The sequence below is a fragment of the Cynara cardunculus genome (genome assembly GCF_001531365.2).
Source record: "Cynara cardunculus var. scolymus isolate 2C chromosome LG 11, CcrdV1, whole genome shotgun sequence".
NCBI lineage: Eukaryota > Viridiplantae > Streptophyta > Magnoliopsida > Asterales > Asteraceae > Cynara > Cynara cardunculus.
Window position 1 is genome coordinate 10,214,786 of NC_037538.1, and position 21,540 is coordinate 10,236,325.

At 35.7% G+C, this 21,540-nt stretch overlaps 2 protein-coding genes across 4 annotated transcripts; one reads left to right on the forward strand and one right to left on the reverse strand.

Annotated features, from left to right (window-relative positions):
• Positions 1–1,380: 1,380 nt before the first annotated feature.
• LOC112521602 (protein IWS1 homolog 1-like) lies at positions 1,381–5,898 on the forward strand. Of its 3 annotated transcripts, XM_025130549.1 has the most exons (12): positions 1,381–1,500; positions 1,608–2,136; positions 3,452–3,571; positions 3,801–3,849; positions 3,937–4,021; positions 4,098–4,227; positions 4,310–4,372; positions 4,462–4,539; positions 4,769–4,860; positions 4,980–5,045; positions 5,158–5,308; positions 5,511–5,898. In XM_025130549.1, the coding sequence occupies exons 1-12, from the start codon at positions 1,481–1,483 to the stop codon at positions 5,607–5,609; spliced, it is 1,482 nt and encodes a 493-aa protein (XP_024986317.1). In that variant the 5' UTR covers positions 1,381–1,480; the 3' UTR covers positions 5,610–5,898. The 3 variants fall into 3 exon arrangements, with proteins under 3 accessions (XP_024986317.1, XP_024986316.1, XP_024986318.1); XM_025130548.1 differs by having other exon boundaries at positions 3,801–4,021; XM_025130550.1 differs by lacking the exons at positions 3,801–3,849; positions 3,937–4,021 and having other exon boundaries at positions 4,105–4,227.
• Positions 5,899–7,494: 1,596 nt separating this feature from the next.
• LOC112521050 (transcription initiation factor IIE subunit alpha) lies at positions 7,495–21,379 on the reverse strand. The gene is made up of 10 exons (XM_025129680.1): positions 21,177–21,379; positions 20,943–21,065; positions 16,411–16,531; positions 14,513–14,638; positions 12,096–12,205; positions 11,828–12,011; positions 11,087–11,278; positions 8,859–9,083; positions 8,578–8,767; positions 7,495–7,839 (listed from the first exon to the last, which is right to left on the reverse strand). Exons 1-10 carry the CDS (start codon positions 21,197–21,199, stop codon positions 7,748–7,750), a joined length of 1,386 nt encoding a protein of 461 aa, XP_024985448.1. The 5' UTR covers positions 21,200–21,379; the 3' UTR covers positions 7,495–7,747.
• Positions 21,380–21,540: the final 161 nt, after the last annotated feature.

Sequence of the window (21,540 nt, forward strand, 5' to 3'; positions counted from 1 at the left end):
AAATTAAATTTTAAAAAATATAAACTTTTCTAAAAAAATAAACTTTTCTAAAAAGTAATTAAATTAAAAAATATATATACTTTTCTGAAAAGTAATTAAACTTTTTCAAAAAAATTAAATTTTGAAAAATGTTGTATTGGAAAGAAGGAGATTGAATAGTGTTGTGTTGGGAATGAGAAAATTGAATATCAGAATGCACCCGAACGATGCGAAAGTAACAAAGGAAACCATGAATCCGACATGCCTCGATGCACAAAATCATGCAGACAGTTTTAGAACTATTAAGAGACATTTCCCCCCCCCCCCCAACAAGATTCACCTTTTAACGATTCAAAGTCTTCCTCTTAATTGAACTATTAAAATGTAAACATACAACCTCTAAAATGGAAAGAGAGCATCCGAGTTACAAGATCGAAATTCTACGAATTGAGGTAAAAATTCTCTTGGATTTTGTAAACGATGTTTTCCCCCAACGATTTGAGATGTGTATATGTGTTTATCAAGTTGTTGAGTTGATTGAATAACGGATTTAAATTGATAATTTGGTGGAGGTGATATTTTAGGGTTTAAACCAGTGATGTTTGAGTTAAATTTGAAGTATGAAATCATGTTGTTGTGTTTATCGAGCCTGTCTAGCATGCACGTATGAAAGTTATTATTTATGGTGTGCATAAATCCGTCGTATATAAGCAATGATTTCAAATCACCGTATTGGGAGAGGTGATTGCTTTTTTCTTAAACAATTCTTTCGATATGCTATTTTTTTTTCATTCATTCCCTTTCAGGATCAATCTTGGTCTTCCAACCCGAAATTCCCTCTGCTCCTACCGTACTTTCCACCTCCTGTCCAAAGTTGAGCCAAATATTGTGTGTGTGTACAATTTTTTTTTACCTTTTTATAAAAAAAGGCAAAAGAATAGACAAAAGGCTAAAATGACTATTGATTTAACAGAGTTAATGGAGACGTTAGTCAGAAAGACCATGACCAAAACAAATTAAATACCACAACTACCATATCCACAATAAACATACCGGTATAAGGAACCTCGTCAAAGAAAATATCAAATCATAGGAACCAAATCCATAATTCATTTTAAAAAATAAAAGAACCAATATGCCTTTAACTTAACTAGGATTAAGTTAACAAAGTTACGGCAAAAGACCCGTTCATAACAAAAATAAAATCATATGATGCTTATAATTATTTCGTTTAAAATACCGATCCAAATTTTTATACAACGACAGACACAAAATCTGAAATTTACTCTATTTAATGGTATCCAAAATCTTATATGCCGCCTGGAAATCATAATATCGAACGAATGCTACGAAATTGTCCCTTATCTTTACACTTATTACAATACTGACCCCTCAAGTGTTGGTTTGAACCCCAGAAAGCCAGACAGAATATATACACTTCTGTTCATTCATTCATTCAGCTTTCTGTTCCCTCATTCATAATCTAAAGTTGACGATTCCAATGGGTTACGAGAACGATCCGTAAGTTTTCCCCCTATTTTTCCAGAACCAAGGTTTATGTTTTTTCAGTTTTCTTAGGGTTAGGTTACATGGAATATCCTAATTGTGCTTTTTTGTTAATTATTCAGGTACCGCGATGAGGATGGAGAGCCCTTGATGGATTACGACGACGAGTTTCAATCGGATCATGATGATGCTAATAACGGTCAGCATCAGCACATTCTTGAGGACAATCTTGATGATGAATTAGAAGATAACGATTGGCAGAGCAGTAGGCAAGAGCGGTCCCCGACTCCGATATTCAATGAATCTGATTCGAAGTCTAAGCCTCGTAAACGGTTAATCAAGAAGAGCACGGCTGAAGAGAGCGTGCCGGATTTTGCCATTGATGATGACGTGGAGGATGAAGCGACGGCTTTTGTGAGGGATGATTCCGATAGCGGCGGTGGGAAGAGGAAAAGCATGTCCAGTGGTGGTGGGAGTAGTAAGAAGAAGGAGAAGAAGTCTAGTTATTCCAAGTTTTCAGATAAGGGTGGGAGAGATAGGGAGAAAAGTGCCTCGAAGTTTAAGGTGAATAGTAAAAGGGGTGGCCGTTCTGGTGGTGACGATGCAGAGGTTAAGGAGATGTGGGACACTATTGCTGGTGGCGATTCTGAGGTAAACTTCACTTTCATATTTTCAAGGTGTCTGGGACTTCTGGGTTGTTTGATTATCCTCGGCTCTGTAAATATTTGGTTTGGGAGTACAATTCCTTTGTTGTCAACACTCTGAAGAAAGTTGCTCCAAATAGGATACAAGATGCTAAGATGAAAGTTGCCACAGTTGATAAAATGTGAATTAGGGTTTTGCAAGGTTAAAGTTTTTATGCGCTGATTTTCACACTTTATAAATGCTATGCTAGTATCTAGGTGACAATTCGGGAGATTTATAGATTGATGGATATCACAATTTTGGAGTTGAACTGTGACAGTTTTTTCTTTACTAGCAAAGCTCAGTTGGTGCTCTCCCACTGTGATCTTATCTATGTATCTGTCATAGACTCATAGTCTATCAACTTTCTCCATAGTTGATAAATTATGAAGTCAAGGTCGGCTGTATGGGATTTCGTTTTAAAGAGGTTATGCTTTGCTTCGACTAATATTGAAACTGAAATTCATATGTGAAATCCCCATTTTCATTCCCTAATATTCCCATTCCCACTTCCATTCACTGAAACAAACCATGTGCCCCCATATAGAAGGGACCCATCTATGAAATCTGGAATTGAGTTGTAACAGTTTTCACCTTAATTTTATGCTGAAATGATGCTCATGCCTTGAAAGCTTTTGTTTATATGTGAAATTACCAACCATGTAGCTTCCGAGTGTATATTAGGTTCTGCATATTTCATATAGAAGGTAATGCTACCTTCTCTTTGTTTGTTTGATAAAGTTATGTGATCTGTGAAATGCATACGTGGTTGGACTTAATTGTGGAGATTATTTTGAACAATGGGAACATGGAACTATATTGTACCTTATCCTCAGGGGCCCACGGTGGAGGCATGTTGGTTGCATGTTCTTTTCCAACAGCTTCTCAAAAATGCGGAAAATGGGGATTTTGAGCCAATATATTGCTCCAACAGCTTCCCCAAAAGTATCTCCTAAATGGAGATAGTAGGAGAGAGAAGGGATTTTTCTCCAAATATGGAGATCACCCCAAAAATGGTTACCAAGTGAGAGCACCAATAGGAAACTTTGAAAATAAATATTTAGAGAGAGAAATAATATTTTAATAGATGAATGAAATATTTTAATATTATAATCAATGTTGGATTCTCCAAAATGGGGAATCTGTTGGAGATGAATGTAATTTTTATTTTGGAGATTTTGACTTTTGGTTCTCCATTTTGGAGAATCTGTTGGAGATGCTCTAAGATTGCTGTAAAAGATACTGTAAATTGTTATGATGATTTCCTTTTAAACTGTTGTAGGATGACAAAGAGGGTACAYGGATGGTGGATGATGATAATTTCATAGATGATACAGGTGTTGATCCAGATGATCGATATGGCAGTGACCATGGAGGTTATTCTCCAAGCCGTGCTCCTCAGGTAAGACAGTTGTGCATATACTTGAAGGCCTTCTTGTTGTAAATGTAAAGCTCACTCTTAGTTAATTGYTCTTTTTGAGTTCAATTTTAAGTATTTTGCAATGGTAAGTCATGGACATTGTTTTTTCTGTAAGTATTCGGCACCAATGGTTTGGAGGTTTGACGTGTATCTTTGTTTGCTTGTAGTTTTAAGATTGATATGGTTCTCCATCTTAATATTTTAACAATAGGMTGAAGAAGGTGAAGAAGATGATGAAATTAAGGATCTTTTCAAGACGGGTAAGAAGAGGAAAAAAAATGAGAAAAGTGCAGCTGAGATTGCCTTACTTGTTGAAAATGTTATGGCTGAGCTTGAAGTTGTGGCAGAGGAAGATGCAGAACTAAATAGACAATCAAAACCAGCTATAAATAAACTCAAAAAGTTGCCTCTTCTAACAGAAGTACTAGCCAAGTAGGTGGCATCATCTCACAGTAGTTGCATATCTGTGTACATTTTACTTTATTTACCTTCTTAATTTTCATGGCAGGAAACAGCTTCAATTAGAGTTCCTGGATCATGGTGCTCTAACTCTTTTGAAGAACTGGCTTGAACCCCTTCYAGATGGAAGCTTGCCTAATATAAACATCCGAGCAGCAATATTGAAGATCCTTACTGAGGTATAAAAAATTGTGTAAGGGATGTGTGCCTGCAGTTATGTTGTTTGTACTAGAATTTAATTTGTTTCCTTCAATTCTGCAGTTTCCAATTGATTTGGAGCAATTTGATAGAAGAGAGCAATTAAAGAAGAGTGGACTTGGAAAGGTTAGGCCTGTGCTAACATAATGTTATTATTTCACCTTTCTCTTTGGGAATGTAACCAATTTTACCAAGTTATACTTCTCTTTTCACAGGTCATCATGTTCTTGTCGAAGTCTGATGAAGAGACCACAAACAACAGAAAGCTTGCTAAAGACTTGGTTGATAAATGGGTAATATGAAATTTCTCTTTGTTGCCTGCTGCTCTGTGTTTCTGTTTATACGGTTATACACATACATACAAATTTATTTGTGTATATATGTATGCAAGGCTGTTTTATTTTGTTGAGAGAGATTTGGTTCTCTGGGTTTTTTGTCAAACTTTTTCTTCTGTGTAGTTCTTTATCTGTATGTGAAGAACTGCWAATCTTGATAAGCATTTCACTCTTTCTTTTAATGCAGAGTCGTCCAATATTTAATAAAAGCACACGGTTTGAGGACATGCGAAACTTCGAGGATGAGAGGACTCAATTTAGGCGGCCTTCAATGAAAAAGTATATTACGTATCCACATTTAAGTATTTAACTACGTAGCATATGTTAYTGGCCATGTGAGTTCCTGCATAATACGACTGATCTTGTCTCTATTCTGATCTGTTGCTATTTCCTATCAGGCCTATGAATAAAGCTTCAGGGATGCAGTCTAGAGATGATGATCTTGATTTGGCYGAATATTCTCAGTAAGTATTTTTCATGGACAAATTATAGGTGCTTTCTGGGCGGGCATCAGTTTGCTACTTCATGTGTTATGCTGTCATTTTCTTTCCTATCTAATATCCGAGGTCAATGCAGAGAACCGAAGTCTGGAAACTCATCTTCTAGGCTAACCTCAAGGCCTGAAGCCATGCCATTGGATTTTGTTGTGCGCCCTCAATCTAAGATTGATCCGGATGAAATCAGAGCCCGAGCTAAACAAATTGTGCAAGATCAGCGCCGTCTAAAGGTCTGTTTCTTGGCTTAAATTTATCTATTCATCCAACTTTACCCTMAAAAATCCCATATATACATTTGTAATAAAAACCAAACATAAATCTCACACAGAGGTAGGGTGTGGGTGTATTTGTGGTAACCACAATACCATGTTATGTATTTTTGTGYATATATAATTGTAGATGGGAAATTTAATCATGCATATTTGCATGTAGATGAACAAGAAGTTGCAACAGTTAAAGGCACCGAAAAAGAAGCAGCTTCAAGCTACAAAGCTTAGTGTGGAGGGTCGTGGTATGGTGAAATACTTGTAAAGCAGAAGGCKGGAGTGGACTTTAATCACAATCGGGTATTAGCAGCATCGAATTGCTTCAGATATTGACGAATTAAATAAATTTTGTCCATGGATAATTAAAGAATATATATATATATAAAATGTCAGCTTGGTGTTTGAGAAGGTAGTTTGCATGCTTTTTAGCCTGAAACATGGAATGGAAGAAAGCTCCTGCTGTGTATATATGTGGTTTCACTTGCTTCTTTTTGTACGGTTCTGTCCCCAATTGAATTCCAAACACATGTTTATATTTATAGGGCTACTTTTGTTACATAATAAGGTTGCAAGGTTCATTTCTGAAATTCTTGGTTTTTATTAGGAGTCGATTGTCTCGTATAACGGCTATGAATTATATATATATATATATATATATATATATATATAAGTTTTGATTGTTATCTAATACAAAGTATTAATCATAATTAATGAACTTTAATCATTTTCCATAAATATTCAAATCATAATAAATTAACTCTCATCATTTCCATAAATATCTAAATTGATTGGGTTGCATATGTTATACAAATGGAAATAGTTGTATTTGAAATATACCCTATATATATATATATATAGAGAGAGAGAGAGAGAGAGAGAGAGAGGGAGAAAGAGACTTGGAATCACGCGAGACCAGCTTTTTACATTTCAACACACAGATGTTGTTCACACGAGCATAAGGCCGACATGTGAACATGAGTTGTGAATATGTTCATAACCGATCGTAGGTTACAAATCGGATAGAGAATATCGGGTTCACGATGCGTGAGGATTTATTACAAAATACCCTGTGAACAATTGTTCATAAGCAGCCCAATTAATTTAATGATTAATTGATTATTTTTTAATACTCATTTAATAAAGTTTGAGGTTATTGGGTTGTTCTGGCGTTCTTGTAAATCATAGGGGTTCTCGTTTGAACCTCCACCTATATATATATATATATATATATATAATTAATTAATTAATGGTGTTTTCGAAAAGCATTATTTAATAATCAAAACGAAAATGAAAGGGTCAAAAAGAGGAGTTAAATTTTGAAAGCGAATTTAACGTAGTAACAATGTTGTATTTGGTATTTAGTTACAAATTAATCATCATACTCGTAGAATTTCTAGGAAGGAGACAAATACCGACTTAGGATTAGGCATTCTGATCACATGATGTCATATAAGAGTTTGTGGAAATGCATAACTAAGGTTTGGAATCAGTGTTAGACATTTTTGATTACATGACATCAGATAAGAGTTTTCGATGCAAAACTAGGATGTAGATTTGTAGGTAAGAGTTTTTGGATGCAAAACTACGGTAACAGGCTAGGGGCGGAGGTTTGTAGGTAGGTGGCTGGTGTAGATAGTAGACGGGACAAAGGGAACGTTCAGATTAGAGGTGTGCCACTTTCTTTTCCTTCGTTATGGCTTATTTGTAATTTCTTATGTTTTTCATGTTGTTGTTTACTCATAACTAACTTTTATAAAGATGTCGTATCTGTCATTCATATCTAAGTTCTTCTCTTTTCATAGGTTCTTCAGATATTGGTCCACAATCCGCTTTCAAAGATGCAATTTTCGTCACCATTTTCTGATTTAAACTTGTACAAACTATGCCACTCTCTTAATTCCAAATCATTTAGAAATCCAATGTAATAGTTCATAACTTCATGAGATTTCATAAAAAGCTAATAATAATGTTATAAAATATTCAATTAATAAAACATAATTTTATTGTAATTATTTATTTATAATTCATTTTCATAAATTATCTTTAAAGAATAAAATTCCAAATTCCTCAAAACCCTTTTTAACTTGCAAATAATAGAATTCCAAACAAATTTATATCAACTCATCTGATTTAAACTTAACCGCTTCATATTTTAAAATCAATTAAAGTGGATAAATGTTAACTGGATATTATAAGTACAAAGAATAGTGGATGACCATTCCAAGTCAAAGTTCAAATCAGAGCTATGTCGAGCAGAGACATATCACTTGTACTAGGCAAAACGACACATTTTCATATTTATATGATGTACAATGAAAAACGTCTCTTTTTCTCCTCTTCAACAAACACTACTACAAACTCTCAAGTAGGAATCATGATCAAGTTGTTTGTAGGATTAATCAATCAGCCCTCTTCCCAATCGATGCCATCATCATCTTCATCATCTCCAGAAGGCTCTGCTGCTTCCACATTCAAGTCCACCTTGAAGGTCTCCCCTGCAACAAAAGAATCGATCTTTACCACCCAAAACAGATTAAAAAGATCAAATAGGACACTCTTGAGGGACTGTTTGTTAGCAGCTTAATGAGCTTTATGAGACTCACAGCTTATTCGGTCAGCTATATAAGACTGTTTGGTAGTGGCTTATTCAGCAAACTTCTAAGCGGAGCTCAGAAAGCCAAGTTTTTTCCACATGCCCCTCCCAATTAAAAAACACGCTCCTTCTATCTATGAAAAAAACCATCCTAAACAAAAACCTTCTCAATCTATACAAACAGATTAATCCACACAGACAGCTTTATCCATACAAGACTTCAATGAAAAACCAAACCAAACATCCCCTTAGTATGTCCAAGGGGTTGTTTACTTACAACTTAACGAGCTTAATGGTCTGGCCGGCTTATTCGCTCAGCCATACAGGAGTGTTTCTTTACGGCTTAATAGTTATTTCATTAAGCCAAAATGGCTATATGGAATAAGCCAGTACCTCTCACTTGTTCCCATTAAGCCACCTCAAAACAAATTAATACCAAAAATTCCCCAGAAATAATCCAACCCTCTCCATTTGCGTCCCTCAAACCCGTCGATCTCCCATCCCTCGGACAACAAATTTATCCAGACAGACAACCCTAATACGGTGCTTAATGGAGAAAAAAAAGTGTTAGCAACCCCGTACACAGACTTGTCTACCCCATTTAAGAGAGTAGAGCAGTTTGCGAAATATCAATATATACCTGCAGTTGGAGTCTCTTCCCATTCAACATCGCCTTCTCCATCATCATCACGTTGGCGTTTTCTTGAATTCGAGGGATCGACATCAGTGGAGACGCTATTCATCGACAAATCTTGCTCCCTCTTGGTGGCTTCTTCTTGTTCTTTTTGCCTCTGAAGTAAAGCAGCATAATATGCTTTGAAATACTCATCCTGCCAATATCATCATCAATCAGCATTTCAAACAAGATAAAATTATATATGTAGTAAAGAACAAAGAAGCAATTTGATTGTTAAAACTAGCCTGGAGATTCTTCGCATCATCCTCTTGGCTACTCAACTTCTTCTCATCTTTCATATCGATAGATGCTGAAGTTCCCTCCATGTTTGATTCTTGCTTTACACCCCCCCGCTGCTCGTTTGTAAGGTTCATCCCTTCCTTGATCATCCATGGAGGCAAAACTTTCATAGGGGCACTTTCGGATTTTATCTCCCCTTTTTCTTCCACACCAGAGAAGGCCACTTCAACCTGTAAAGATAGTGTATATAATTTGGATTATTCATTAAGGTCTAAATATTGGAATTGTTTGCTACGACCACGTGAAACAATCTGCTTAAGAATAGGCCCTATCATAATAACAAAAATATTGTTTCTAATGCACGTCTTCTACCGAAAGCATCAAATCGACTAAGAGTATGTAGCAAGCGAATTGGGCATGCTAAGATTATAAATAAAGGCCAGAAAAACCATAGAGACAGAGCTACAAATAAAAATATAAACATATTTCTATCGTAAAAAGACGGGAATGAAAAAGAATAAATAAACAACAAATTGGCATACACTTAAGTTTGAAAAAGAACAAGGCAGACAAATGTTGATTCATGAAATGTTGGAATAGCAATGATTGAAAAACTAGACCGTGTTAAACCTAAAATCCCATATTCAAAACACCAACTTAAGTTTGATGACCGAGAACGCTCAATTGATGACCCAAAGAGTGGTTCAATGCTTCACTCGGTGACTCAGAAAGTCTAATGTTTCCTATAATGTTCTCCTACCGCTTATTTTTGCTATGCATTTTTTTGGCTAAATTTGTTTCATTTGTGATTGGTTTAACACCTTGCTTAGTATCAACAAATGTTGTATCTCTTGACATTTTCTAGAATTGGCACATTTAAAAAAAATTCAAGTTACTAACCAAGGAGCGTTTGATTCGTTTCAAGGAATGAAAATGAGAATAAATTAGTATGGGAATCATTATTATTATTCCATTATATTATATTATTGGGGATTCCTTATTATTAATGTAAAAAGGAAAAAGAACAAGATAGCCCCACTCCATCGTAGATCTTCATCTTCCACATGGATCTCTCCTGCAAAACACAGGAAGCATCTTCAAGAAAACAAAACACCCTTTCCATCTTCATCCTCATCCTTCTCTTCTTGATTTCATCTTTATTTTTTCATTTCATCTCCCAACACAAAATCAAAATTATCTCCATCTTCTATTTCATTTCCCAAAACAAAATCGAAATCATCACCCTTTTCTATTTCATCTCTCGACCAAAAACCAAAATCATCTCCCTCTTCTATTTCATCTCCAAACACAAAAACAAAATCATCCCTATTTCATATTTCATTTGCGAACACAAAATTGAGACACAAAATCAGATCTGAGAAAGACGAAATTTAATTTGTAAGGGTTTACTCAGATGAAATCAGATCTGTCGACAAGGGTTCACAAGAGATGAAAACGAAGAACGATTTTGTGTGGGTTTACTCGGATGAAAATGAAGAACGATCTTGTGTGGGTTTACTTTGATGAAAATGAAGAACTATTTGTTTTACTAGTAATGAAAGTGATGGCTGCCATGAAAATGAAAATGAAGAAAGAGTATGATTTAGGAAAAGTTCCTAATTCCCCCAAATTAGGGAGGAATGATTTTTATTCAAATCTATTTATAATGATTGATTAACTTATTGAAACCAAACACTATTTTTCATTCCTTTTCTGAACCAAACATAATCAATGATTATCATTTCCATTTATTACCTTTTAATACCTCCAACCAACACCCCCTAACTATTATGTTTTTCTTATTATATAAAACATTTATCCGTGCTTATATCCTAGATACTTTTTTGCACTCTCTTCCTACTTATTTTCCCCACTGTCTCAGGCCATTTGGTCTCTCTCTAATTTCTTTGAAACTTCCATTTTCTTGAAGAACTCTCTCAAAAGACTTCCCAAAACTTTTCCGCAAGCCGAAGTTCTTCAAGGAAACAGCCCCTTACTCCTTGGGGTAGAGGAACAGTTTACATAAACCCTACCACGAACCCCTACTTACAAGTGGGATATATTGGGTTGGTTTGGTTTTATGATGTAGCTTCTAAATACTGAAAACACAAGACGTAAAATTCTACACGGAAAACAAATAAAATAAGCATATTTCACACACACATATATATACATGTGCGTATGTGTGTGTGTGAATGTGTGAATGTGTGTGTGTAAATGAAAAGGCAGGCACCTTTGTCTCTCCAAGAAATGGCATAGGTGTTCCTCCCTGTCCAGGTCTAGAAGAATCATTGGCACCAGGATCAGCATTAGATGCACGCGCAGCAGCACTTGCTCGAAGCTCCCATGCTTGAAGAGTTCCATAATCAGGGGCATCCAAGTCCTTTACTCTGCTAAGCTGATCCATCAAAGGCTTGAGTTCTACCTGCACTTCTCAACGCCAAATCATTGCATAACGCCTCAACTTCGATGATAGAAACTAGAAACAATAATGCTTCTAAGTTTTGACAAAAATAATACTCTAGAAAGATGCAATTTGAGAAATTAATCAATAATCAATGCTGTCAATCCTCAATTAGTACAGGAAGATGCTAGAAAAAAGTGTAATATTGAACCGTTACTGAAGATCCAACAAAACTCGAGCGCCAAAGAGAAGTATCTAATTCTCACTTAAACGAACTGAAAGTCCGAGAAAATAACTATGAGGGAAGCCTCATAGAAGTAACAAGAATTCAGGACTAGACGGCAAGTCTATATATATGCTCAGATCCAAAGTAGCAAACAAGAATTCAGCATGTAGCCAAGTATAAAAGTTATATAGATATCATTGATTCAAACGAGCATTATGGCTTTAGATTCTATTGTATTAGCATGATTAGTTTGCAGAATAAAAACAATAAAATATTCAAGCCAATACAAATGTCTAATAGGATGTTCTGAAAAGGACTATCATGAGCACCAAAATAGGCCGTACCTCCATCTTTTGAAGCATATCCCTCAATTTCTCACGGCGTCGTCTTCTTGCATTATCATCGCCATCTCCGATATCTTGAGAAGCTAGCTTGTCACTCTCTGCCACTAATTCTGTATTGCAACTTTCACAATGAAAAGAGTCATCTTCAAAAGAGATCAGTCGAATAGCATCCAATGCATTATATCTGAAAGGAATAAGAAAATTACTCAGTCTCAATTGGTCAATCATAAATCCTTTTAGATTAGAAATTAAGCAACAAAGACTAAACCTTTTTCCACACTTTGGGCACACATATTCCTGGACTGTGTTCTTATTGTCTAATTCATCTTTCAACTTCTTCTTCATCCGGTGCAGTCTATACCTTACCACATCATGTATCTGTAACAGATTGATAGCTTTTATACTGTCTCAGATAAACCACAGACGATCTAATACTTAATATCCTACGTAAAAAGAAAACATGTTAAGGAAATTCAATTGATTTCAAGTTGAATACATGCCTCTGTGAACAACCATATAGCTCGTATCCAAATCTTAATCCTTTTAGCACATTCTACTCGCTTGACATGTAGTTTAGATCATATATATGTTACTTATCCTAAGTAGTTAATGCGGTCCATTGCGGAAATAGCGGTCGGGACCTTCATTTGGAATAGCGGTTATCGGGGTGATATAACGATGATATAGCAGTAGAAAGATTATGTTCATAAAGTAAATACGAATATATATATATATATATATATATAAAACTTGAAATAGTAAATGTCTAATACATATCAAGTCAAACAATTTAAACCACACAAGCAACATAGTAATAGGAGATGTGCTGTCGCCTGATGAGATGAGAAGGAAACTCGAAAAGAAAACTCCAGTAGAAAACCGGTGGAACCGCGGAATCGGGAAGAAAATTGAGCTGTTGAAGCTTTTTGGACTTGGAATCGATGAGCAAAACTTTGGACTTGGAATCAATACCAAAGTTTGACCTAATTATTTCTATTGTTGATTTAATCGGTTTCCTTTTGTTTACAGGCCTAAGTTTGACTCTAAATAAGTCCCACATAAATGACACAACAAAAGCCCAAATAGAATTTGAATTAAAGAAAGGAGTCCAAAAGAGCCGACAAAGAAAAATAGGTAATAGCAACCACTATTTGGTATCAAAATCGCGATCAATAGCGGTAATAGCGGCCGCTATTTGCAGTACTTCTATTTATGCACCACTATTTTGGCCAGGACCGCTCTGCATAGCACTTATCATAGTCCATCTAATCTTGCTCCCTATTAAATTTTCATGAACGCCACTAATCTGGAGTAGAGGTGGTCCTGACAGTCCCAGCATTAGATGGGCCCAGTCCTAGGCTACTCTTAACTGGTCCCTGAGGTTCTGTTCTTTTGACCATCCTAACTGTCCCTCCTTAAAAGGGGGAAATAAAGTAGAAAAGAACATTCTAAGATACAAAATTGGACATGTAAAATCATCTTATCATCTTAAAACTACACAAGAAAGTAGCTTCACTTTGGACAAGCAATGATTTTTCTGTGGACTTCCAGAAATCTCTTTCATTGGCAAGGATATTTCGAGTTATATGGCGATGCAATGTAAATCAACAATAGGCCTATCTAAAAGACAGAAAGGATCTAATCTGAAACTGGTCTCGTGCTAGATTTCAGCGCAATGGAGAGAGGGGTGACATGAAGGCTTTCATCAAAGGCAGATCAAGTTCTGCACTCAAGTTAAACCAACAATTCTGTGATCCACATCGAGATCCTTGAAACATCAGACATAGGACATAGCTCATAACCTCAAATTTGCAAATGATTTAGCAAGGCAACACAAACCACAGTTCACCCACTCCCAAACTTGTGCACACAAAAAGTGGAAATAATCTCATTAGTTGTTGAGCTTAGACATCGTGACCCACAAAGTGCAAAATCCAATCTTGTAGACAGTATTACAATCTGTAGACAGGTGATAATTTTGTTTCAGAAAGTGTACAGAGTATAAGCATTCCCACAGCTTGATATCAACAATAGCCCTTGTATAATTTTTTTATTCCCTTTCACGATCATGTCATGTCGAGGTATTGCAGAAGAAAAAACTGCAAAAACAGTCCTATTTATCTAATATGTATCATAACTAAGAAGAAATGGACAAGGAAGATGAATTGCAGACATATTGCCAAAGATTAGAGGATTATTGTCTGTGACACCATGTAGGAAGACTTGTACATGTAAGCAGAGAGTTGGGGTACTATGAGATCCCTTAGGCATCACATTTACAAGAAATTAAGTTTTTCATCAAGATACTCCTCGTGTAGAACAATTAGATTACAAGCTTATAGCTAATTAGGATTGTGAAAAGGAAAATCAGCATTGAACAGAAGAGAAGTTACCATTGTGAAATATGAAAGGTTGAGGGCAATCTAAAAGACACCAATGCCTCACTTGTTTGCTAGGACTTTATTCTTGTATTAAAAAGGTAGAAATAATGTGTAGGATTAATTCTATTTTCTTGCATCATAAGGCTTACGCTCAAGGAAGAGGCAGCATTTCATTGGATAGACTTAGTAACCAAAATTGTCTAAAATATGTGGGATAGAAAACATTCATAGAGAATTCTTGTTGAGGTCAGAATTAAAATTAATTCTTAGAAAAGACAATCAGAGTCGCCAGTAGAAGAGAAACCTGTGCATAGTCAAGACAACAATAAGAGTGTGTGTGCAGCTTAATCTTCTCTTCTCCATCTCTTCCAGTTAGATTATCAGCAGTAGCAGCAACTGCAGCGCTGTAGGCTTTTGCACCCTTGGCGGTCTGTAATAAACATAAATACATGAGTCAGATATAATAGAACTTTAATCCAGAATCATCCCAGCTAGTTGTGGATGTCTATAAAGTGCCCCATATATAGAACACGTACATCAAGATGCACAATTTACTTAATGGCCATACCATCCCAGTGAACACCAGGTGCCATCAATCCGTACACATGTGCTCAAACATAAAACTACATTCATGGAGATGATATGTTGAGATCATGAGTTTGAAATAACCAATATGACCACTAACTCTGTATAGCTCATGACACAGTCTATACCAGTAACATATGCTTGTGACATACATAAGGCAAAGCTGCGCGTAGATGAAGTTGTTTGCAAGAGAAGGGTAGAAATTAAACTATACAATAAAAACAACATTCATTCTGCTTCCAGGAAACTAAAACAAGCTTCTCTCTCGCATCTATCTTTGCTCCCTCCCATCTCTCTCTCTATGTGTGTGTGTGTGCACGCATTATGTATGAAGACGCTTCCATATAGACACACACACACACACAAATGTGTATGCGCGGAAGTGTGTGCGTGCTGGACTGCTGGTAATCTACACCTTCTCCAAACCATAAGCAAGATCAAGCTAGAGGTAAGTGTTTGAGGTTGAAGACCAAGCTCAATATCCAGCATATACACAGCTAGAAATTTATTTACAGTCCAGATACTTACATTCTTAATCTATTAAATCCACATGACCCTGAAATTTGCCATATTTTCCTGGAATGCTCAAAGGTAATCTCTCACAAACTGCTATGTTTATCTAATTGCCATGTGTACATACATACACTGATACACACATACATAAAGTCGGTATTTCATAACTGAAATGGATATAACTCTTCTTACCACGATGTCCAATAATGTCCAACTTGTTTTTACTATCTTTTTGGGTGACGAGAGATACTCATCAAGGGTTCATAAGCACACATCAATCAAATATATGGGCTCCATATATTCAGACCAACTATTCTAGCACCCAAATGCTCCCCTCAGTCATTTGCTTCATGGACGTATTTCAAGGAGTGTGCCTGATATAAAAACACTCACGATCTAGCATGTGTCCAGAAAATCTTGGCCATTAAACACGGGTTAAAATGTGACCCGAGCCACCTGAACTAAGGTTTGAGCACGCTGACTATCACAAATTGAATCACCCCTAGCTCAGCTTGAAAAGCTCATGAGTCTGCTTAGATTTGTTGTCGCCCACTTAATTCATTTAGGTTTGAATAGGGCTTTCCTTTGATTCAAAAAAACACCAATACACATGTAAATTATTGTACATATATGATGCCTACCTACTAATGTTGTACTACAATTTTATATATTCCAAATACGTATATAATTTTGATTTCATATTGATATCAATACATACATATAACATATTATATGAATATCTATACATATTGTACCAATCTATGTGATGACGTATTTAACTAGGACTCAAAGTTCAAAACTTTGAAGTTTATTTTATTAACAAGGCTCGTGTTGGCTCAAAGTTCAGCTGGTTTAGGTTTGAATTCTTGCTTTTCCAAACAAGCTTGTGAACAGCTTGAACTTGAACAGCGAAAGCTTTGCTTGGATGAAATATAAAGTTATAGTCCTTTATCAATCAGATATGTTGCATGAGAACCACATATGAACAGAAAGATATTGGAGATGGAAAATAACCAAGTCTACGTCATTTGCTACAAATATAAAAGAATTATGTATCACCAAATAATTCAATCCATCAAAGGAATTATCATATATGAAACTAACCTCTTTCCTATGATCCCTGGTTACCAGCTTTTCTTCTTCAAAAAACCGCAAAGTCCGTCGAAGTTGTTTTAAGTGCAACTTCAAATCTTTTGCTAAATCTTCTTCACGCACCCATTGGCGTCTACAGAAACAGAAGAAAAATGCACAATGATTATGGCAAGAGAAACAAAAGAAAAGAAGTTGACATAAAAGCAGAGAAATCCCTCATACAAGCTAAAGAAACAATTGGATAACAATAGGAAATGAGGAAACAGTCCAGGAAGTGCAATGAGAAATTCTCACTCTACACCTCTAAACTATCCTTTCATGCAGATTACCGACATGATTGCATGCTAAGGTTATAAAATGAAGGAACACATTTAAATCTTCTTTCCCGACTGTTCCAAATCATTTATGTGATCATTAGATTAATATTGCCTAGTTCATGGTGCAGGTGCACAGCACATGTAGTAATTACTTACCAGTATGTCGTGATGTCGGTCATGGGGCTTAACCTCATCTCCTCCTAATCTAATTTGGTTCCAGTATGTTAATCAAATATGTGGTATATTGACTATACTCGAGTGTTGTACATTAAATAAATACATGACATACCCTATTTGTGTGTGATTACATATGTTCAGCATATCTTGTGCAAATTGCAATCTCAAATATCTTGGTAGTATATAAAATAAGATGATTAGACAAAACTTAGAAAACCCTTGCTTTGTTATGCTCCCCATATAATAGGGTTTAGGGATTACTGGGCCACATTTAAACTAAAATAGACATAAAAAAGGCTATGTCTTAAAGAAGGAATTAAATAAGGTTAAAGAATTTTATTAAGTTACTGGCATCTTTCTAATTAATCAAGTCAAAAACATTATTTCAGGCTTCTGTTATGTTCACGTGAATTCCAAAATAAAGACCCAAACAATAAGACTAGACACCCTTTCACCAAGAGTCATTTTTGTTACGACTCTCAGTTTCCCGCTCTTGGCCTCTACGTCTTTATATCCATTTTGCAGTGTTAAAACCAACAAACTTGAACAAGATAGGAGCAAACAGAGTTGGAATGCAGCTGCTGTACTGATATTTATCACGATATAAAACCCTGGTTTCTAACCTGATTGGCTGATGCAACAATTGTTTGTTCTTTTTGCCTCTACCAGAGTTTCATGTGATTTGTTTATGTAAAGAAATGGTCACTACTATTAGGGATTGGGCGTATGAACACACCACAACCTGGATCTTTCAATTTTGATCAAAGGAACGCTGGCAATACTGATTCAGATACATGGCAATCTCCTAACTTTGCATATCCTATCTTGCATACTAGTTTGAAAGGTTAAGTTGCTCTAAATATTTAAGATAAACTGCAGGTCTATTATTTTTGTAAATACCAAGTTTTCACATGAAAGAATGGATCTCATTAATTGACTGTTTAAGTGGAACAATTTCAAGAATAACATAAAACCTCATAGCATTATTCTATTAATAATTTCCCTGCCATGTAAAAAAGGCGTATTTATATCATCTCATTTCAATAGTTCGACAAGGAGATGGATTGATCCCCGGGTGCCTATTAGTTGAGAAGGGCTAAAAAACCACTCATGGCCTCATGGGAGTTCAAAACCATGTCGTGGGAAATATATGATTACTATATTTATTAGAAAGCCATTCTAAATGAAGTAAAATAAGTGAAGTTTTTATTTATTTGTTTTAGCCCTTTTACCATATAGCTAAGACGCAGAGACATTGACATAAACCCTCAAAGTTTTATCATTTGTGGTTTTTGCAAAACAAAATAGTGACCATATTTTCATCTTTCACCTAGGTTTTGAACCCAGACCAGGCACTTGCTACATTTTTTCGCTATCATAAAATAGGCGTAATAATGAAACATGAGATTAGTCAACTCATTCCCCAACAGAATGGATAACATTGACCATATAAGTGTATCTGACCAAGAGATCTCACTTTCTCACTTCCTTACCTATCTCTCGTCTTTCTATCATAAAAAAGCAACACCCCATCAATTCAGTACCATGTTTACAAGACAGCAACAAAACAATTCTATGTTTTATACCTGAAGTCATTCTTACCAAAAGAATGACACGAGGTCAGTATCTCATTTCAACTACCACAACAATTTATGCCAACACCTTGACAACTGTGAAAATACAACCTCTAAATCCTACCCTAAAAAAATTCAAAATCATGTGGTATTTGAGTGTTTGGTGGGGACTTTGGACAACTACCATGATAGTCTTCTTTCCACCATTTAAGGCCATAACTCTCGACAAATACACAGTGTTTGTGTTTAAGTTTGTTTTTGTTGTTCTGTTTTGTTCACTTCCCTTTGGTTTGTTCTGTCTACACCTTCTAAATTAGTGATGTCCCATTGCCACACTAACACAAAAGTCCCTTTTCATCTCTGCTAAACGAACCTGCCTTGGTCAATCTGTTATGTAATCCTCCGCAACCTAAATCAGCCTCCAAAAGTTATGCCTCTGACAGTCTCCACGACCTTCTTTGAACTCTCATCTACAAACCTCAAGTGATGCTTTAGCGCTCGACAAACCCGACTGCCTGTGTTTGATGTTGAAGCTTCTAAAGTTCTAACGGGATTTCAGCATTGTAAAGCCTTCAATGACATCACTTTGTAACCTAATAAACCGCACAACCAACACAATCATTCAAGAGACTCTCTGTGACCTCTTTCCAAAACATCTAGGTTGCAAATCCAGCCAGTTTAGGAGGCAGTTAGACCTCATTTGTCACAATTAAATGATTTGTTTTAAGGCTTAAAACAAAATTACACAACACCTTGAATCCTCAATGTGTTCTTATACTCACTTTACAAGCTTGTGTTTCTTCTTTCATACAATCACCTATGTATCTGATATCTTTCCGGTTTTTAATATAAAAGTGTGGCAACATATAAAGTGTGAATGGAGTACTTAACATGTCACATGTCCCAACGATTCATGTCTATCAGATTAGAGGTGCCTCCCAAGACACATCAAGACCTAACCTAATTTACATGTGGCTGACATAGCATGAGTTCAGAAGCACATCCAGATTTGAGCTCCAGTCAAAGTATGTTGATCCTACCAGCTAATTAAACCATTTGTTACTCCTCTAGCCACATCTAGGCCATTACTTCCAATTGAATTTCGAGAATTGATTTAAGAACAAAATTCCTAACTCCTAAGAAGTTCTATATAAAGTGACCTTCTAGATCAGTCTGCAGTTCTATAACAAGATCTATTTTAGAATACGATCATTGATAAAAGACATCCAAACAACATGAGAGACAGATATACCATATCGACTATGGCAACCTCCTATCTATTTCCTTTTATTTTGTTTGCTTTAATCCATAAATCTATTTGTCGTTTTGACAGTGTTCTGTGTCGAAAATATTCTCCCTGTTTTGTTTGTCAAGTTGGAAATAATTGATATAAGTTCTCTAACTTTGGAGTACTAGAAGACAGAATTAGGTAAAATATAGTAGACTGGATTTATTAACCCCTCGACGTCCACTAGTGGATAATACTGTCATGTGTATGTTTGGTAAATATATAACTTGGGAGTATAGTAGTACACTCTCTAAACCAAAACCTACAAGGCTTGAACATTAATAACATTGACGAACTTACTGATCACATAGTAGTTGAAACCAACTTCTTTGCTAAAACTAAAATGTAGTTATATAGTAGTTCATAGAACACATAAAACTCTTTGAAATCAAAGTGAGGCGCCACATGAAATGAATCATGCATTTCCCTCCCTCCTCACAACAAGCCCGAGTTTGGCAATTCTAGTAAGAGGAATCAACCATTATACGGACAAAATCAAATTGTATAAGTTCTTTCACAGATAAAAATGCAAACTTTCTGATTGGCCGTATTTTATCCCATTGAGTTCAGATAATATCGTTTGTCATATTTTGCAAGTCTTTCTGAAAAAGCCTTACCAACTTCAGTCTCCACATACAGAAACATTATGTAAGTAAATATATTTCTTATTTTCCTTCAAACTAAAAGCTTTTGACACCCAATTGATGAAAAGGCTACACTTCTATTCACAGACAGACAAGAAACAGACGAAATGGTACTGTCATTAGCAATTGTACTTCCCTCTTTAAGAAGTATGATCCAAAGCTGCCTTTAGAAAACTATTTGCAAAGCAAAAATAACAGAAGATAAAGAATTCCCATATACGTTTTTCATACTTCCCGAATGTAAAACCATTTGCATAACTGCTACACCTGATTGAATAAATAGGGTTTCCGACAAAGTTAGGATGCTATTGATTTAGGTCATTCAACATTTCAAGTCTGTGTGAGGATAAATTGATATCTGACCGTGGATCCATTATAGAAGAATCAGAAATACCAATTGAGGGTGGGAGTAATTCTTCATTTACAAACGTAACAACTTTTCCAAACAGTGAGCCAAAGCTAGAACGTTGGGAAACACAATGCTATATTCCACTGCACAATTGTTGCTTTTTATATAATTGTGACGAGAAAGAAAAGAAAAAACCTGGTCAGAGCATCAAGAACAACAACAGCAATTCCTCTATTATCGCTCCTTCCTGTTTTCGGTTGATTATCTCCTTTTGCAGTAATATCATCGTAAAATGCCCTCGCCGTCAACTTCACCAATCTAAATCAATCATAATGGTAAACGAATCAAACCCATTGATGAAAATAGAAATTACAGAAATAAAACAGTCTGTTGAACTCCATATGAAAAGAAGTAAACTAGGGATTTTACTTGTTAAATGGCTCGATACTCATGTTTTAATTATCTGAATAAAAAAATCGAACTAGGGTTTGACGCTTTAACCGTCGAATCTGCAAATTTGTTGATATCAGCAAAGAAATCCAGTTGTGATCTGGTGATTCAGTATCATGGGAGTAACACCAGTGTATCGACCTTGAAAGAATAAATCCTCAAAACCGACCATGAAAATAACTTGTGAGAAGTGATTATGAGGTTTATCCCCCTTTCGATCGGACCAATTGGGCCAAAAATCGACTTGGGTTCCAACTTCCAAGTCTATCCAAAATTTGGAAATGGATCAAGCCTTTTAAAAGTATGAGTAAACTACAATTTCGGTCCCTATGATTTGTAAATT